Source organism: Sinohyriopsis cumingii, chromosome 7 (assembly GCF_028554795.1).
Source record: "Sinohyriopsis cumingii isolate HCF-2022 chromosome 7, ASM2855479v2, whole genome shotgun sequence".
In the NCBI taxonomy this organism is placed as follows: Eukaryota; Metazoa; Mollusca; class Bivalvia; order Unionida; family Unionidae; genus Sinohyriopsis; species Sinohyriopsis cumingii.
In genome coordinates this window covers 8,005,404-8,027,033 of record NC_142967.1, presented here as the reverse complement: position 1 = coordinate 8,027,033, position 21,630 = coordinate 8,005,404, and the positions used below count along the sequence as shown (strand labels likewise).

The window sequence follows — 21,630 nt, the reverse complement described above, 5'->3', positions numbered from 1 at the left end:
CCATCATCTCTGATGATGTTAATATTGTCTGAAATGTCATGAACAGATAAAGTCCCAATTTAATATTGTCTGAAATGTCATAAACAGATAAAGTCCCAATTTAATATTGTCTGAAATGTCATAAACAGATAAAGTCCCAATTTAATATTGTCTGAAATGTCATAAACAGATAAAGTCCCAATTTAATATTGTCTGAAATGTCATGAACAGATAAAGTCCCAATTTAATATTGTCTGAAATGTCATGAACAGATAAAGTCCCAATTTAAGGAGAAATTTTCGAGACTTCAGTAAAACTGGAGCCAGATCTGCAGTTTGTGGAAAAAATTATTTTCGATAGAAACTATGAAAAATCTTCCTATTAATTGTTGTAATAATTAGAGGCTAATTTGATTGATTTATACAAATTTTAGTGCTTTTTCCTCAGGTCGTGCTAGAGCTATGAACAGTAGATATCATGTTGTTGCTCAAGTTGGGAAAGGCACAGCTGAAAAAGAGGAAATGAACATCATGCGGGAAAAATTGATGCAGCAAGCCATTATCGCGCTACAACTGGACATTCAACATAGCCCTCAGAAATTCAGACAACATCTACGAGAGTTGCAAGAAAAAGAGAAATTGGATTATGTCTTACAAGCTAAACAACAGGAAGAAAGACTTATAAAGCAAGGAGAGTATGAATTACGGTGCATACAATGTAATTCTTTCATATGCATGTCTTCTGACATCCGAAAAGTCCAAAATTCCCATAATGTTGTAATTGATCCAAGTTTCAGAGATAGAGTCAGTTTCATGAAAAGTACCGAGCCAAAATTTCAAAGTGCTGAAATACATTTTATTGGCAAAATTGCCTGCAGCAACTGTAATGAGGACTTTGGTACTTTTTGCATATACAGAAATTTAGAATTTCCAGTTATTAAAGTTTGCCAATTTATAGTCATCAGTCAAAATGGTGAGCAAAAGAAATACAAAAAGTGGAAGCAGGTTCCCTTTGCGATACCTCAGTTAACAAATGATGAGATCTCAAATCTGCTGGATAAGCTTGATCAGGCATAGGTTGTTTTGCAAGTCAGACTTTTGAAGACTTCTTTACTCCCTCATGATCAAGAAAATTGGATATTGCTGAACCATGTACAAAAATGTGAAAATTAAGTTTTTAACACATACACACTCAATAACACATACATTACACATACTCCTGGAAATAAAGGGTGATGCTGTTTTATTGGAACTGATCAATTGGATCTTAACTGAAAGCTAAAGTTTGTGGGTTTACTTGACAGATACTGTTCACCTACTTCACAAATCACAGCTAGGTATCAAGTTACTCTACCCACCTGTCCTAACCCATACCTGCCAACCTCACAGATAAGTTGGAGTATTTCTGAGACAATAAAAGTGTGTTTTGAGGTAGGGTCATAAAAACACATCAGTATGATACAGCTGACAACACGAAGTTTGGTTTTGTTTTGTTGGGTTTAAACCCTTTTTCATACATGTATTTCGCTGAGAAAAAACCCAAGAAGAACCATTGACCCAGAAGAAGCTACTGGTGAGCTTTCTCATTTATCCACATTGGTCAAGCTGAGACTGGAGCCTACACAAACACAGATTTTAGTGATCTATTAATGCAAGTACCTTAGACCACTTTGCTGAACAGGTCCTCCTCCCCCCCCCCCCCATAAAATGTGCAGTCAAATCTGCCCAAATGATCACCTGAGTTCACCGGTTACCTGTCTAACATGGCCAGCAGCCAGGGGTTTCTTAAACAAGCAGTGGGTTCACCCTGCCTTTGTCAGTCACTAGATCATATCAGAAGTGACCACTCAAGTATGCTAATAAAACTTCATTTGTTTGATGAGCAAGGAATAGTCTATATAAAGGTATATGATGTGAATTTATGTTTAAACATAGTATATTTTTTGATTGCACATAACATAATCCTGTGAAACTTGTTTCTGACAAAGCCAGATTCATCAAGCAAAAAGCACATGTCAAAGTGGTAGTCCTGTGATACAACAAAACCATCATTCACTCGTGCTCTATCCTTGATGAATCTGACTTTCTCCAAGTTGCTGCAACAGCAACAGGTTTCTGGTCATTCTTCTCAGAGTAATATTTGGAGAATTATTTGTCCTTTTGTTCTTTTACAGACAGTATGTGACTTGAATATTTTCATATTTTTGTACAACAGCATTGGAAAGCGGGTTTATTATTGATATCATTTGACTATGGGACCTCTTATGTCATGCAGTTTGCAAGATTTGTAACTAGAAATGTAAAAAAAAAAAAAATTCCTGTCAGTTTCATGCAGCTATGACTCGATGTAACATCGCTTAAGTTTGATAGGCCTGTTAGTAAGCGACTATGGTACTTTTTGATAGGCAATTGACTCTGATGCTACATCCAAACATAAATGTCGAAATATCATAAATGGGGGTGGGAAGGGTTAGAGGAAACTTGAACTAACAATGTATGTGCTACTAACAATAGCCACAGGAGGCCTCCTTTCATTATCTATTCATTAAAGATCGCAAATACAAGCTGTATTTTGATTTGGTGAGGCAGAGTAACTGCTTAATCCATCAGATATTTAAAGTGTGAACATGTTTTCATGTCTAACTGTACAAACTGCCCTTAAAAATGTCAGTCGTGTGTTTCATAATTACAGGTAAGCTGTCAATTACTAATTTTATTTAGGAGCTGATTCTACTGATAATGAGATAAAAGTGTTCTCATGTGCAAGAGAGACACAGAGAGAGATATGTATAAACAAGTGCATGTGCACAGTTCCAGTTTTCTTGATTTGATGGGGGGGTATTTAAAAAAATTATCATACTGGTTTTATGAGACGTTAAATGACATAGTTGGGTACTGATAAATGCAGTTATTTCTCAACAGGAGAGAAGTTAATACCTCTTGTCATTGGCAAGTCAAAATTCCATGTGAGGATACAGTTTCCTTGTGTGGAAGTTATTTTATTAAAAAAAAATTCTTTTCTCTTTTTGCTAAATAGGTGAACTAAATACATATATCTAGGAAGCATACTGCTACTGTTAATAACAAAACATGTGAAAAAATAATAATAATAATGTTAACTAATGATAATGGTAAATGCTATCTGGCTCATACATAAATTTGTCATGAACCAAGTTTGAGAGCTAAACCTATCATCAGAAGTCTACTAAGGCCAATTTTGCCTTTTCCCATCAGTGACTATTGTAGACAGGTTTGACTATTTACAAGTATCATTGCCAGAATTTGTTGTCTTCAGCCAGGTACAGTGTGAACCCACCATAGCATGCTCCGTTATAACATGAATTCAGATATAACTTTATTGTGGCATGGCTCCCAAAATTTCTTATAATACGAAGAAAAAAAGGTTCTTTCTTAAGAGTATGGAAAATAACAACTAAAAGGTTTATTATCATTGAAATTTCATATGTATTTTTCTTGTACATGAAAAAATATTTTTTTCTTCTTAAAAGTACAAAAAATGTGTAAAATGTTTATTCAGGGATCATGCTGGGCTTCACCAATGTTGCAAATTGAGGATATTTTTCCTTATTGGCAACAAAATATATCATCTGGCGATATTTTTTTGGGTGACACTGTTGGCTGCTTAAACTTGCATATACAATATTGGGTTTGGAGTGGACAAATTCAGAGGCACCATGAAAAGAAGCCACAAACCTGATATAAAATGCACCAGAATCTATCTATTGTTGCATAAATACATAACAGTGCAATCTTGTATCATAATCTGCTTATACTGACATCTGGCCTGAGTACAGTATACTCTGAGATTCCAGTTGCTTTGTTTGACATGTCTGGTAGTGGAGATCAATTAGCTGTGGCACCATCTCATAATGGATCTTGCAGATGAAATAGTGTTGGACTATCAGCAACTCGCTTGTAATTGATATATTTATTCATATGACCTTTGTACCATTTATATAATATTGCTGGTTATAATCACTGTGCCATCTTGAATTCTATAATAAAGCTGATTCAACATACTTGGGCAAGGTATAAAAGCGTACATGGAGAAGTAAAATGCAACCAAATCAGGCAGAACATAATGAAAAAACAAAACAAAACAATGGGAGGATTTCTCATTTAAATGTCATCATTCTTAGCCATGTGGCTGCTTGTTTATTTATTGTCATTGGGACCAAATATCATATTTGTATTTATGTTTGGTTGATATAATTAATGTACAAATAAACAGGAGTTTTTACTTCAAGGTTCAGTGTTACAAGCTGTTCATTAAAACAGTTCCATTTCTTTCTAATGTTTAAACCTCCTATGTTTCTTATAATTGACAGCACTGAAGTGAATTGGAGCATTAAACTAGTTTTCCAGATAATTAAAAAAAAGACTGCATGGATATATAAATTTATTATTACCCGACTATTGTTATTTAAGATACCCATAATTTCGATACATGTAACACATGTAATAGCACCTGCAGGCATCATGGAAAGTAAAGACATAACAAATGAGATGTTCGAATGTATTTTAAGCTCATTTCATTACACTAGTCAGCAGTTTTGTCAAGTAAACCTGACAGTATTTTCATCATGTGATGAACAGAATCGGGTATCTGTGTTGAAATCAAAGAAATTTATGAAACTTGAGAAAAATTTCAATTTTTTGCTCACCAGCACTCACAAAATATAAAAATTAGTCAACTAAATTTTTTAATTTTTCATTTAAAATTAATGTTCATGTAACGTCATCTATTGTTGCCTTAATAATGAATAGCTATGGGTATAAATGCTCTGCATGATTTTTTCCGTCTACATTAATATGGTCTTGTACTGATGAATAGCTATGGGAATAAATACTCTTCAAAATGTAGGTGTACCATTCTGTATACCATACAAGTCTATTCTCCATCTACATTAATCTGGTCTTGTACACAAAAAAATGTTTTGTGAAACACACTAGTAAATAATACAGTGTGAACTATGTTAGCGATGAATTTTCAATAAATTTTGACAGAATCAGTGCGAGTTATCATGTCAGGGAAACAAATTACTTTTCTAATTATGTCATTTGAATAAGTCATGAAATAATCATTTTTCTTTTTGCAATTATTTTATATTTTTGTTTTAACAAATACAGATATCATGATATCATGTAACACCCAACAGGGCAACCTGAAATTAGCATACTCTTATCATTCTCGTAGCCCAGGGCTACCTGAACTCAACATATGCAGACAGGACCTACTGCTCTTGTATTGCATGGGATGTGGACACTTGCGCTATATTTTATAATGCTTGCAGAAACTTAAATATAAAATCCATGCCTTTCTGATGCCGATGTTGTCCGTGGGAATAATACACAAGACCAAAAAAGAAGAGGTAAAGAAGACATATAAACTTGGGTCATGATAGAAATGTTTTATTGATAGCATCTGTCATTATATTTAAATGCAATTTCAAGTTCATGCTTTCACAATCCTCATGTCCAGTCCATATTCAGGAACTCTAACATATATATACAGAAATATAAATATTGACCTGATTTAGAGTAAATGTTGACCTCTCTTATATGAACTGGTCTAACATAACCACTAGCTTGGAAGTTAAGTATTACCAATTTAATTCTCTAGAATGTCTGTTTTATCACATTACCTCTGACAACAACACAAGAGATAACTATCATCTTGTGTGGGTATAAAAAAAAACAGCATAAAACTTGATTTTGTCAAGTTGGAAGTTCATTACTTAAAGTAATCCTGAGAAGTTAAGTACATGACTTGAGCAAATAAAATTTACCAGATATTTTCTACATATTTCATCCCTACCAAAATTAAAAAAGAAGCACTGTGTTCGTACAGGTTTTACTGGAATATTGGATAGACAGGTATTATGATGCCATACATAAATTCTTTACCTTTTGCAGTATAATAAATTAAATTTAAAATTTGTTACATTCATAGGGTACAATAATGCTAATCTAAGGTATATAAGGAATACAAATTAATTTTCCTCATTCTTTCCCATCTGTTACACAAATAGGATGCTTTTCAATCATCTCAAAATAAATTCCAGACATGCTGCCACATTATGCATATGTGACTAAGCCCTACTCATAAAATATTTGGGACTAAATGATGTTTCTTATTTAAATACCAGGCATAAAGCTAACAGAGGGAAAGTTTTCACAACACTGAATCTAAATATTTTATACATGTACAAGGGACACCACACAAAAAAAAATCAGATGGTATGCACAAAAAAGTAATCAAATAAAATATGTAAAGAGCATTCAACTTTCTATAAACATCCTTGAATCTACCAACATACTGGTAGTTCTATTAACTCCAACATTTCAAGCTAAACTTAACAAAGAATATTTAAGCATTGCAATTTATTTTTTAACCTAGTGTAGTTCTAACTAGTGTAATTATTGCAGATATCTGAAACTCCAGTAACATCAACAGCTGTTGAAAACTAAAGATGAACACAATTTATTGTTTTAAGACCACCATAGAAGTCTCTGATGCATACACAACATGGTGTGTACCATTCTTTTTATAAATGTCTCTCAACTACCTAGAGTTTTCACACAGTATACTGATATAACTGCCAAAAAGATTTCTATATGCACTGTATTTCTTGAGGTCCCAGTAATTTGTCCTTTTCAGTACAATTAAACAAAGAAAAATTGCAGTGTTGTTGGTTGCAGTTGTTATAAACTCAAACACTGACAAATAGCTTGTCAAAAAAACTGCCATCATATTGTATATCTAAGATACAACCTGTTTAAAGATAGCAATGACAAATAGGTTGGCCAATAAACATTGCCATCACTACAGATCTTTTTAAAGCTAACACTAGCTTGTCAAAAAAACACTGCCATCAGATCGTATATCTAAGATAACTTTTATGAAGATGACACTGACAAACAGCTTGGCCAATACACATTGCAATATATCCTCAACTCCAAAGAAGGTATACCCCGATCTGATGTCACATGACATATTGGCAGATCCTGGTCTATGTTCTACTGATTCATCCTAACAAACTGCATAGAATGAGATCTGTCAGCATGTTATGTAACAGCTGATCTGGATTTGTACTGTTATGTAATACCCTTTCAAATACAGTGCAACTTATGAAGTTCTTTCAGTCATGTGCCTATAATCTCAAATCTTTTCAGACACAAATTTAAAGTTTGCCATCCACCAATGTTTATATTCCAAAACTTTAATTCAAATACAATTTGATTCCTATAAATACAATATTTTCTCTGAATTTCTTTCTATGCATGCTTAATTTCAGTAATAAGATGTACTCTAAAATATTGTGTCTAAATCTTTGGCAAAATTCTGTGCCAAAAAAGTGTACAAAATACATGATACAATGTACAATTTTACTGAATAAATAGAAATCTGCAGGGGCATCATATCTTTCATGCAAAAGGACTCCTGGCTTTGTCAGTTTTAATTTGCAAAATGCAATCTGGCTACAAGGAGAGAAAAGTCCAACATAAACTTAACGATTTTGTTTGTCAACATGAAATTGCTGTCACTGTCAAAATGTAAATTCTTCTGTCCCATGCTTCTGCTGCTAACAAAATCAATGTTGTGTCGAGTCAGCATGAAAGTACAGATACTTTTAAATTTATTCATGAGTGACAACAATTCATACAGGTATAGAGGATTAATTTTAAATAATACATAAATATACAAAATATGAATAGTGTGCCTATATTATTTCTGCCATTCACCTCCTGTACAAACATTGATAGAATAATTCATTACTCTTAGGTTTATGTTGAAACATGCGTTATCAAATAAGTTCGTAAGTTGTACAACATGATACATGACTTAAAGAGTGTACACTGTATGCATCAAATTTCAAGCAGGCACTTGTTAGAATGACTAATGCGCAACATGATACATGACTTAGGGTGTACACTGTATCAAATTTCAAGCAGGCACTCATTATAATGACCTATGCGCAACATGATAACATTACTTATTCAGAATGTACACTGTATGTGTCATATCTTAAGGAGGAACTCTTCACAATGACCAGCATAGGTTATCATTTCATATTCATTCTAAAAGGTATGTAACATTTATTATGTAGAAGTAAGCTGGTTACAGAAACTCAAAAGAACTAGAAGACCAAAAATTTAATTTAAATCCAAGTTTTGTTAATTTCTGGTTCTTATCATGACTACATTTGCAATTTAGTGTTTAAATCAATGCCAGTCAATCAAATAGTGGCACTACAAAAACAACTGATTATGAATATTGAGAAGTATATACATACAAATGTTGTCATTAAATTTCAGAGTTTTGAGGAGATGAACAGTAAATGGATTACAATAAAAAAAAAAGAAGAAAAAACATCCATGGGCTGCCAAATTTCATCACATTTTGGAATGTTACTTTTGGCAAACTAATTATGTACATATGTGAAGAAAAAAAAAGAAAGAAAAAACAACCTCCCAAAAGAAAACAAATCCATTGATGGTAGGGGAAAAAAAAAAAGCATTCATTATCTTCATGAATTAATGTACAATGCAATAAATTAACACAAGTACTGTGAATGACATATTATACAGCCAACATTTTTAACAGTCCTCGTTTTGTGTGGAAGCAACATTTCTTCTTTCAGTCAGTAATAATGACCTTTGACTTTTAGGGCCAATATTGATTGGGTTCTTCCTTACTCCAAGTCAGCTGCAAAGTTTAGTATCCATGGACAATGAAAAATTCAAGCCACTGTATGGTAACCATGTCTTCTTTCAGTTAAAGTGACCTTGACATTTTTACCCTAATATAGTTGGGTTTCTTTCTTAACCATGGGCAAGCCATCCACAAAATCTGAAATGTTCAGATTGTGGATAACTGTAGATTTTGTGTGAATCTGAAATGTTCTGAAACTGTAGTTTTGTGCGGAAACAAGTTTAGTAATTGTAATAAGTGGATAACTTTTGTTTTGTGGAAACCATTTTCTTCTTTTTATCACAATGACCATGACCTTCTGACCCTAACTCAAACAGTTGTTCCTTACCGCAAGTGCAAATCGTCCATAACGTTTTTCAACTGTAGACAGTGGAAATTAAAGTTATTATGCAGAAATGAAATTGGTAACACAGGTAGATGGCCAGAAAACATAATACACTCCGCGTTATAGGTTGGGATATAAAAACAGAATAATACATATACATGTATTATGACAAAAATGGGGGGGGGGGATAAAGTAGTCAAAACTGATTAATACATAAAAAATAATGTCTATGAACATAAACACAAACTTCATACAACTGGAGGCATGGTGTTTATTTTGAGCAGACAGAGAATTGACAAACTTTACTGAAGTGAAACTGACAAACTTTACTGAAGTGAAACTGACAAACTTTACTGAAGTGAAACTGACAAATTTACTATAGTTTATGTACAAGTCATAAAAACTACTGCAACACAAAAAAAAATACAAAAAAGTTATAAAAACTACTGCAACAAAAAAATAAATACAAAAAAGTTATAAAAACTACTGCAAAAAAAAAAAAAAAAAAAGCTGAAAGGTGACTTTATAGGATGGCTTTTCTGACTGAGTGGGTCAAGGTCACACAGGTGCAGGTAGTAACTTCATACAAGGCAGGAAAGGAAAATTAACTTTCAAATATTTAATATTCAAATTCAAAGATCACATGCAAGTAAGGGAATCAGTGACATGAAGCTTGGATTAATTTTTTTATACAAAATTAAGAATAATCATTGATCATGGTATTAAACCATTTAAAAATGTCAATAAAATCAGGGTACGTAACTATAATTTTCTGTCCAATTTCCTAATGCTATTGATTGTATAATTTAGATGTTAATTTTGAATCTTTCTTATAACAAATTTTTTAACAATGATCAAACAGGGTACCAAACTGAAAAATCACGTGACAGTACATGTATCACTTCCTTTATAACAAGGTTTTTCGTTTACAAAAGTTTCGTCTGCAAATTAAATTGCAGTACTGTACAAATAGCAACATAGGAATAAATCATTACAAAACTTTAACATGTCATCATGTAAATGAAGAAATAATACTTTAGAAGGAAAAGTAAAAGTTATTCGACTTGATGACAATGGGGAGAGTTCACTTGCCGAAAGATTTTGTTGGCAAGATTCAAATAAACAAGATTGCAAAAGATAAGGAGAATATTCTGTAGCAGTGGGATAATGGAGTAAATGAAAAGAGACTTTTAATATATGAAACAATGAATATACCAAGATTTAAATAGTGTTTTTGAATGTTTTTTTTATGCACATGCCAACTATATTCAACTCACACTGCACGCCTAAGAATACGAACTCTTAATTTATGTTACCTTGAAATAACTGTTTTTAAGACAAGAACAACATTTTAATAATTAATGCCACTTTTAAATGAAGATATTAACTTATATGTAGCTTTCCTACTATATACACATATACATACACATCTCACAAATATAGTCTCCCTCTGGAAAGGCCACCCATTTTATAGGCCATTTTTCCATTGCAAAAAAGGTGGCCATATAAGAGAGGGACCACTGTACAAGTAGTGGAATTGTTCTCCTACATTGTTGTCTAGTGTGTAAGGTTTCAAAACTGAAGGTAAGGGCACTATAACCCCACCACACGACACCGTAGGATTGCAGTCCCCAACGGAGAAGGCAATAATTGATTTAGAGTATCACATGGTGTAACATGAAGCCAAGTGAAGTCACATGGCAATGGTTTTGGCTGGAATAGGTGAAATGAATGCAGTTGGGTATAGCTTTCTGACATCAAGGTGAAATGCATACAGTTATAAAATTCCTGTAGTTAGCCAATGGAAATTCTGTGATAGCACTAATTATGTAAACTCTGGAGAATGATGGTCTTTTATTGGAATATCTTTTCTTGCAGCTGGTTTATTTTGATTAGCCTTTTCTCCAACTCAAGATACCTATATTTATATAAAGTACCAAAACATCTCCAACTACATCATTTCATACACTAGCATCATTTCAAACTCTGAAAAATATTTCATACAAATTTTCAAATATAATTTCTATTCTTAGTATAGCTCACAGTCTTAAAATTACTATAACAAAATATAAAGTATTATCAAGTCATACTTTGAAAATTAAAAGGTAATGAAGCAACTGAAAATAGTCGCATGCTCCAAGTTCTTATCATGCCACATATAAATAGTGAATGTTCAAATTAGATATCTCCAAAGTACAAGTAAACTGGAGCTATTAGCAAAGGGTACACCTAAAAGGTCTCACTCACTCTAATTACCTTGGAAAGACCTTAAACAAAGGAATCAAAGTCAGAAGTTAATGCTGAATTCTTGAAATCCAATCCTTTCAAGGTCTCATCAATACAAGCAACATCCAATATCAAGATATAAAACTGATCAACAAGGCCCATAACCCTATGTCTAAGAAACAATGTTCACATCAATTTGCAACAGAATATATTCAATGGTTCTTTTTTTGTTCTGCTGATTACCAGCAACACACAAGCTAATTGACAAGGGATATAACCCTAGCCACTAAACCAGACAAAACCCATCTAAAAGACAAAAATGATCAGAATATGCCGAATGGTTTGTGATCTATGCTGAATGCAACCTAAGTTGCATGTTTCCATGCAAGACCAAGAATTTGCTTGACAAGGGTCATAACAACGAAGATAAGGCTAACCCCAAAAGGCAAGTTTTTGACACAATATTATATGCTCATTTTTTCTCCATTAACTTTACATTGTCAGAATCATGCAGTTTTTTTCCATACTGCACTGTTTTATACTGCAAGAAATATGTCTAAAATTAGTATCATCTGTCAGGTACTGCTTTTGATTGTACAACAAACAATAAATGCTTATTTAGCAGATGCCAGAGCTTTTGATTTATTAGATTTGTCTGTGGAGGGACTAAAACAAACTGATGATGATAAAGTTGACAATGTGTATGAATTCAAAGAGATACAAAAGAAACTTTCAAATAAGCAAATGACTGAACATGATAACCACAAAGTCCACAACAAATGTGCAACACTCGGTATTGAAAATGCCATTCTGATAAATACAATTTTTTTATTTGGGGGAAATGTTCGTAACAATTCACAAATCAAATGGCCCAGACTATAAGCTGTGCTCTCAAGGATCTATGAAAGTAGCATAGAAAGGTGTATTAAGGCCAAGGGCTCTCACAGATCCTTCCGTAACACCACATTCTACAAGTCAGCCAGAAAAAAATGCAACTGAGGAAGGCAGGATTTGGAAGAAACTTTAGAACCTCAGAGCCAATAAACCAAGATGATGAAGACGTCTTATTTCAAAATGGGCCATCACACCACAGCAGCTTTGCAAAATTTTCACCATTTAACCTTTTTGAGAAAACATTTGGATTAATAGTAGTGATACAAATCATAAAGGTCATGTAAGTAGCAGGGGTACCTTCAAAAAAAGAGCACATAAGTCATTTTTAGCTGGTAACAATGGCAATAAATATACTTACCTTTTTTGCCTTATGAATTTCCTCAAATGTACTTTCTTAGTTATTTCTGCTAATCAGAATTACATGGGTTCCAAATATTGCTCTACATCATGAAATTGTAATTTTGACTACACTTCCAACTGAAATAATATTCTCCTTACTGCACTTTAAAATGAAATGAATGTGATATTCCCTAGCAAACAATTATTTAATCCTTTCTGGGAATTTCAATTAAAAGAATTCATATTTTCCCCCCACCTTATGATTCCAAACAATGAATGACAGAAAGGAAACTAGCATAGCTGCATCAATGTCAGTACCTCCAGTCACATGTACATTGTAAAAAAATTGACCCAGGTTATAAATTTAGTCAATCCCTACTAGAAAAGCATAATTTAGTTGGATTGACTGGAAAAACAAAATCTCTCCATTCCAGACCAAAGGAAATGTTGTTTCAAGGCACATTCATTTCAAATATGAATCTAAATTTAAATTTTAAGTAGACCAAAAAAAGACCGATATGCTTCCAAGTTCAAAGGTCAATGCTATGTGTGCATTAATACTGTTATTGGGCATTCTTGAACCTACAGTTGTGTATTTACTTTCGAATCCAGCATAAATTCCATTACTTTGTTTCTTGTAGTGTATTCTTTTAACTATTCAGCCTTAGGTACAAAAGCCAAATGAGTATATAATAAAAAGGTTACAACATTTATATGGGAAAATATGAACTTGTTTGTTTCTAAGTAATACTGCACCCCTAATGTCGTGCAGTACTGCTCAGGAAAACTCATTCATATTTTACCATGCAAATGCAGTAAACCTATAAATACCAACTGACATCAGAATATGTTGAATGTTTCTTGATTATGCTGGTTGCATGCTATATCGCATACAAGTTCATGCAGTCAATTGTAGAGGGCCATGACTATCTAAAATGGAGCAGAGAAGACAAAACTTGTAAAAGGCTAATCTAGGTCAATGAGACAATGTACACACCAAATTATTAAATGCTTTTCATGCAATTCTTCATTTTTACAAGTTTTAGAATTTTACCATTAATTGGTGCCATATAGCTATTATTGTGCTGTGCTGTTACATACAAGATATACATACATAGACGCACTCTAGCCTACATCAATATGTTGAACTGTTCCCAAGTTATGCTGGTTATAAGGATTTGCTATACTAGATTGTTTGAAATGAACGGAAAATGGGGAATGGCTCTGTCAAAACTGGACATGAACTGATGAAACCTTTGAAAGGTACATCTGTGTACAATAGGCAAGTCATCAACCAAATGACATCCAGTTATGTTTAGAACTTAGTGGCTACAAGAAATGTAAGCAGCCAGACAGACTGACAGAAAAGGTAATTACAACTCATGGATCTTGATGTGGGGCCCTAAAGAAAAAAATACACAGAAACAAAATAACTAGATCTGATGAATGAACATGGAAATTATAAATATATTAATCATGTAAAATAATATTTAACAACATCTGCAATTTTATGTCCATGGAGTTGTATTACAGAACAAAACTAAAGGAACATTGTGCAATTTGCTCATGCAAATATACTGTATCCTGGCTCTGCAACATCCCATGATAGTTATGTTCCAACAATGACCACAATATATGTCTCACATCAATCCATTAAAAACTGCAAGGGTTCTTGCATTCACAAAATTATGTCATACATTGTACACAGGTGCAAGTCAAAGTGGGCTATAACTCTTTGAAACAATTATACAAGCACAAAAGTTAGTCAATGTGCACCTCTTTAAAGGTGATAATATGTACCAAGTTTGACAACAATCCATAACAAGCCGCAAGACAAACTGAGATCAGTTACTCTAAAAAGATTGTGTCATATACTACATTATGCTACAAGACAGAAAGGTCAAGAACTCCCTAAAAATAGTGGGTGCAAAGTGATTTGTCAGTATGTGCATTTGAGATGATGATCTTACTGTTAACCAAGATTCATGGTAATCCGTTAAGACAAGGGGACTAGTCATACTAGCAGTGTCATATACTGCATTCAAGACAAAATGGGCAATAACTCAAAAGAAAAATTCCAGGAGCAAAATGACTGAACAATGTGCACATTTTCAGATGATGAACACAATATTTACCAAATTTCATGGCAATCCATCAAACACTGCTGGACAAGTCTGTCACACACTGCTACAAAATGGGCAATAAGAAAAAATGCATGCGCAAAGTGTTTTGCTGATATGCACATCTTCAAGTGATGACCATAACATTTATCAAGATTCATGGTAATCCATCAACTAACATGTGACTAACTGTGCTAATGAGCTTATGTCATACAAAACAAAAAGGTCACTAACTCTATGAACAAGAATAGCTACATGGGGCTAAAGCTCTACTGGTCAAAAAGAATTTCCAGGAATCCAAGATAAGATTCTAACTCCTTTCTACCTGAAAGCATCTTTGATATTCTTTGACCAAAAATTTTATTTTCAAGGGCGCCATTTTCATTTAGGACAATGAAAAGCATAAGATATCTTCTCATGAAAAGCCCATGTTGATATCGCCATCCAAATTAGGAGCAACCATGACAAGATTTACAAGATGGCCATCACAGCAGCCATATTGACTGTAATATTACCACCATTTTCATTTAGAACCAACCTGATATCACACAAAGTCTTATGGTGGAAAACTCATGCTGATACGACCATCCATTCAGAAGAAGTAGCAGTAACAAGATTTTCATGACGGCCACCAGGAGGATTCTGGATGTAAGAGTAGTCACTGAGGATCAACTAGGTATCTTCCAGGAAGGACGAATACGAATAACAACATTTTCAAGATGGTGGCTTTGGCGGTCATACTTATGTCAAATCAACACCATTTATTATAATAATCTTGACAATAGTATGATTTTTAAGCTTGCCACTGTGGCAGCCATGTTGAATGTCTAAGTGGCACTATTTTCTTTTAAGATCAACCAGACTTTTAATTGTGTGTGTCGTGCATTCCTGGTAATCCTCCACAACATTTATGAGCAGTAAAAACAAACTTGTTCTTATGAATGGATGGATGACAGACAATAGGCCATCCCACAAAAACAAATCTTGAGGGAGCAAAGTGATTTGTTGATATATGAATTTTCAGGTGATGACCATAACAGTTACCAAAATTCATGGCAATCCATTAAAAAAAACAAAACAGGACTGGTTGTGCTAGGATGTGCAGGACAGAATAATGGTTGGACAGATGGAATAATGGATGGACATATGGACTGTAGGATTAGTATACAACACCATGTCTACAGGTGGGGCTGTAAAAATACATATCAAGTTTACATATCAATACGAATGTCATACTAAATTAGATACCTGAAAAACCTGAACGATACTTTAGATCAGTTGATACGACTCTTTCTATAAAATTGTAATGATATTTTCAAATATTACACAAGTCATCTAGGATGTTGACACTGCAAGACTGGATGATACACTGTTGATGGAGTTAATTTCTAGAACACAATAAAATATGTACTGACATAATCCATCTGTCACATTTAAATAAACATGCCTCCATCTGCACAATATGAAGAAGAAAAAAAAATTCATTCTTAAACAAGATTAAACTTTACCTGAAATAAACAGTTAGGCCATATAAATTATCTGACAAGTTATATTTTCAATGCATTCCATAGACAGACAGACAAAAAAAGAGGATTAGTACCTTTACTATAAAGATGAGCTGAACTTGTTACAGTGGAGTGCATTTACTACGTAAGAGTTTTAACAATAAACATCATCCATACAATACTCAAAATGCAAAACTGATTTAGTAGTATTATCATTGTATTTGGTAAACAAAAAATGTTTCTCCATCATCAACATAATTTTTATCATGCCAACATTGAACACACAAAAATAGTAAGCTTTCTCCTTTCTTTGTATTGCAATTTGAGCATAGAGAAATGTTAATTCAAAATTACGAAGCTTCTGAATTCATGGAGAACGTTTCTTAATTGTTGATGATTTGACATTCCACCTCTATACAAGCAAAAGAAAATAATGGCTTGACACAATCCATAGCAAAATCTAAATGACAATAAAACTTTACCCACTTGAAAAGTTGGGTATTATATACTGTAAGAACCCTTTTTCTTCTAACTAAATCCCATCAAATTTATGATAAAATTTCATTCTTGAAATTAAAGAGTACAGCATCGAGAATGACTTTTTTGCTGCTTAAATGAACTTATATTGTTTTCTTTTATAAGATGTCCCCATAACCTAAATTGTTTGTTTGTTTTGGCCAAAGCAATAAAAAGCACACTAAAATTTAAGTGTGGCTTCAGATCAACTGGAAACAGCCTTGGCACCAAACAAAATAACTAAGGTCTTCTGAGAGCTTTTGAAACAAAATATGGCATGAAGTTAAATACATTATGGAAGACCATTCCGTCAAAAACTATAGATATGAAAGACACGTAGACTCTGTAATCACTAATCCATCATCCGAAGGCAGAAGTAAAGGGCAGACCACTCATGTTAATTGCTGTACACAATTCTGTCTGGATGGTGCATTAATGTTGCTGAAGCTTAGCACGTGTTCTCGTTCTAGTTCTTGGCATAGTCCCATATGGGTCTCCTTTAATCTGGAAATAAAGAAAGCAAATACACAATTAGTTGAAGTTTATGAATTGCAGACTTGCAACTTGTTTGCCCTTAAAAACTGAAGCAAATGTTATCAAGCACCAAATGGTAAAAACTGATATATCTGACCTTTAAGTCAACAAGAGTAGGGTGTATGCATTGTACACCATGTTTAATGTCTTTATTTTAATAATTTCAATTTTTGTGTAGAAACAATTGGTCTTCTTTCAGTCAGTGACCTTGACCTTTTGACCCCCAAATCAATAGGCTTCTTCCAGCCCAAAGTGCAGGCCATCCACAAAGTTTGGTAACTGTAGATGATTGGGAAACTACATAAACCATCATTCTTCTTGCAGTCAATGACCTTAACCTTTCACCGTTTGAGCTTGAACTCAACTGTAGATCATGAAGTACTTGAGTTAATGTACAGTAACCATTTTTTTCCCCCTTCAGTCAGTGACCTCAGACCATTTGACCTCCAGAATTGATAGCTATTCAACAGCAAGCGATCCACAAAGTTTGTTAACTGCAGATGGTGGAGCACTCAAGTTACAGTGTAGAAACCATTTTCAGTTGTGTTTTTCTCAGTGTCTTTGGCCTTTGAGATTTTGACACAAAAATAATACTGTTTTTCAAGACATCCAAAATATTTGGCAATGTAGATGGTGCATAACTCAAGCTAATGTGCAGAAACCAAATTGGTATCAAATGGACAACATTATAACATAATATGTAGATGGTGCATAACTCAAGCCAATGTGCAGAAACCAAATTGGTATCAAATGGACAACATTATAACATAATATGTAGATGGTGCATAACTCAAGCCAATGTGCAGAAACCAAATTGGTATCAAATGGACAACATTATAACATAAAATGTAGATGGTGCATAACTCAAGCCAATGTGCAGAAACCAAATTGGTATCAAATGGACAACATTATAACATAAAATGTAGATGGTGCATAACTCAAGCCAATGTGCAGAAACCAAACTGGTATCAAATGGACAAAATTATAACATAAAATGTAGACAGTGCATAACTCAAGCCAATATGCAGAAACCAAATTGGTATCAAATGGACAACATTATAACAAAAAATGTAGATGGTGCATAACTCAAGCCAATGTGCAGATATCAAATTGGTATCAAATGGACAACATTATAACATAATATGCTCCATCTCATGATGAGTTTATCAAAATTATTTTTCCGGTTTTGCAGTGAAGAGTAATTAAAAGTATTGCACCAATCGAATAGACCTCTCAGTTCAGTGAAATTCAAGAAGTGTTCCAGTACTTCCCAGGGCAGTAAACATGAAAATCACTAATGGAATGAGGAACAATACAAGCCAAGAAACTGAAGCACCAGAGATAGGCAATATAAAAGGGCAAGAATCTGAAGCACCAGAGATAGGCAACACAAAAGGGCAAGAATCTGAAGCACCAGAGATAGGCAACATAAAAGGGCAAGAATCTGAAGCACCAGAGATAGGCAACATAAAAGGGCAAGAATCTGAAACACCAGAGATAGGCAATATAAAAGAGCAAGGCAATGAACTGATCATGCCAATATTCCAGGACTAGTGTGAAAAAATGATCCAAAATGATTTTAGAAGAACAAAAATGATTTTCAAGGACTTCAAATGTAAGTAGATTTTCAAGCATTTCAATGACTTGAATTTATAAGGCCAAAATCTTGTACTTTAAAGGTTTTCAAGTACTGGAGTCTATAAAGCCATGATCCTATACTTTAAAGGTTTTCAAGGCCTGGAATTTATAAAGCCAAAATCCTGTACTTTAAAGGTTTTCATGGACTGGAATCTATAAAGCCAAAGTCCAGTACTTTAAAGGCCTGGAATCTATAAAGCCAAAATCATATACTTTAAAGGTTTTCAAGTCCTGGAATTTATAAAGCCAAAATCATAAACTTTAAAGGTTTTCAAGGCCTGGAATTTATAAAGCCAACATCCTGTACTTTAAAGGTTTTCAAGTACTGGTATCTATAAAGCCAAAATCCAGTAATTTAAAGGTTTTAAAGTCCTGGAAATTATAAACCAAAATCATATACTTTAAAGGTTTTTAAGGCCTGAAATTTATAAAGCCAAAATCCTATACTTTAAAGGTTTTCAAGGCCTGGAATTTATAAAGCCAAAATCCTGTACTTTAAAGGTTTTCAAGTACTGGAATCTATAAAGCCAAAATCCAGTACTGTAAAGATTTTCATGGCCTGGAGTCTATAAAGCCAAAATCATATACTTTAAAGGCTTTCAAGGCCTGAAAATTATAAAGCCAAAATCCTGAACTTTAAAGGTTTTCAAGGCCTGGAATCTATAAAGCCAAAATCCTGTACTTCAAAGGTTTTCAAGTACTGGAATCTATAAAGCCAAAGTCCAGTACTTTGAAGGTTTTCAAGGCCTGGAATTTATAAAGCCAAAGTCCTATACTTTAAAGGTTTTCATGGACTGGAATCTATAAAGCCAATATCCTGTACTTTAAAGGTTTTCAAGGCCTGGAATTTATAAAGCCAAAATCCTGTACTTTAAAGGTTTTCAAGTACTGGAATCTATAAAGCCAATATCCTGTACTTTAAAGGTTTTCAAGGCCTGGAATTTATAAAGCCCAAATCCTGTAATTTAAAGGTTTTCAAGTACTGGAATCTATAAAGCTAAAGACCAGTACTTTAAAGGCCAAGAATCTATAAAGCCAAACTCATATACTTTAAAGGTTTTTAAGGTCTGAAATTTCTAAAGCCAAAATCCTATACTTTAAAGGTTTTCAAGGCCTGGAATTGATAAAGCCAACATCCTGTACTTCAAAGGTTTTCAAGTACTGGAATCTATAAAGCCAAAATCCAGTAATTTAAAGGTCTTCAAGTCCTTTAATTTATAAAGCCAAAATCCTATACTTTAAAGGTTTTCACAGCCTGGAATTTATAAAGCCAAAATCCTGTACTTTAAAGGTTTTCAAGTACTGGAATCTATTAAGCCAAAGTTCAGTAATTTAAAGGTTTTCATGGCCTGGAATCTATAAAGCCAAAATCCTATACTTTAAAGGTTTTCACAGCCTGGAATTTATAAAGCCAAAATCCTGTACTTTAAAGGTTTTCAAGTACTGGAATCTATAAAGCCAAAGTCCAGTACTTCAAATGTTTTCACAGCCTGTAATCTATAAAGCCAAAATCCTGTAACTTAAAGGTTTTCAAGTACTGGAATCTATAAAGCCAAAGTCCAGTACTTTAAAGGTTTTCAAGGCCTGGAATTTATAAAGCCAAAATCCTGTACTTTAAAGGTTTTCAAGGGCTGAAATTTATAAAGCCAAAATCTTGTACTTTAAAGATTTTTAAGGTCTGGAATTTATAAAGCCCAAATCCTGTACTTTAAAGGTTTTCAAGGCCTGGAATCTATAAAGCCAACATCCTGTACTTTAAAGGTTTTCAAGGCCTGGAATTTATAAAGCCAAAATCCTGTACTTTAAAGGTTTTCAAGGCCTGGAATTTATAAAGCCAAAATCCTGTACTTTAAAGGTTTTCAAGGCCTGGAATTTATAAAGCCTAAATCATATACTTTAAAGGTTTTCAAGGCCTGGAATTTATAAAGCCTAAATCATATACTTTAAAGGTTTTCAAGGCCTGGAATTTATAAAGCCAAAATCCTGTACTTTAAAGGTTTTCAAGGCCTGGAATTTATAAAGCCAAAATCCTGTACTTTAAAGGTTTTCAAGGCCTGGAATTTATAAAGCCAAAATCCTGTACTTTAAAGGTTTTCAAGGCCTGGAATTTATAAAGCCAAAATCCTGTACTTTAAAGGTTTTCAAGGCCTGGAATTTATAAAGCCAAAATCCTGTACTTTAAAGGTTTTCAAGGCCTGGAATTTATAAAGCCAAAATCCTGTACTTTAAAGGTTTTCAAGGCCTGGAATTTATAAAGCCTAAATCATATACTTTAAAGGTTTTCAAGGCCTGGAATTTATAAAGCCAACATCCTGTACTTTAAAGGTTTTCAAGTACTGGTATCTATAAAGCCAAAATCCAGTAATTTAAAGGTTTTAAAGTCCTGGAAATTATAAACCAAAATCATATACTTTAAAGGTTTTTAAGGCCTGAAATTTATAAAGCCAAAATCCTATACTTTAAAGGTTTTCAAGGCCTGGAATTTATAAAGCCAAAATCCTGTACTTTAAAGGTTTTCAAGTACTGGAATCTATAAAGCCAAAGTCCAGTACTGTAAAGATTTTCATGGCCTGGAGTCTATAAAGCCAAAATCATATACTTTAAAGGCTTTCAAGGCCTGAAAATTATAAAGCCAAAATCCTGAACTTTAAAGGTTTTCAAGGCCTGGAATCTATAAAGCCAAAATCCTGTACTTTAAAGGTTTTCAAGTACTGGAATCTATAAAGCCAAAGTCCAGTACTTTGAAGGTTTTCAAGGCCTGGAATTTATAAAGCCAAAGTCCTATACTTTAAAGGTTTTCATGGACTGGAATCTATAA

At 33.5% G+C, this 21,630-nt stretch overlaps 2 protein-coding genes across 6 annotated transcripts in view; one reads left to right on the top strand and one right to left on the bottom strand.

Annotated features, from left to right (window-relative positions):
• LOC149794705 (ATP-dependent RNA helicase DHX58-like) overlaps positions 1-5,011 on the top strand; it is a 106,234-nt gene extending 101,223 nt beyond the window's left edge. For all 4 annotated transcript variants that reach the window (XM_089964319.1, XM_089964322.1, XM_089964323.1 and 1 more), the window contains one exon: positions 427-5,011. In XM_089964319.1, coding sequence (XP_089820445.1) covers positions 427-1,055 — 629 coding nt within the window. In that variant the 3' untranslated portion in view covers positions 1,056-5,011. The remainder of the gene's footprint in view (positions 1-426) is intronic.
• A 384-nt stretch (positions 5,012-5,395) lies between these two features.
• LOC149794702 (receptor expression-enhancing protein 1-like) overlaps positions 5,396-21,630 on the bottom strand; it is a 120,978-nt gene continuing 104,743 nt past the window's right edge. For both annotated transcript variants that reach the window (XM_089964325.1, XM_089964326.1), the window contains one exon: positions 5,396-17,144. In XM_089964325.1, the coding sequence (XP_089820451.1) occupies positions 17,073-17,144 (72 nt within the window). In that variant the 3' untranslated portion in view covers positions 5,396-17,072. The remainder of the gene's footprint in view (positions 17,145-21,630) is intronic.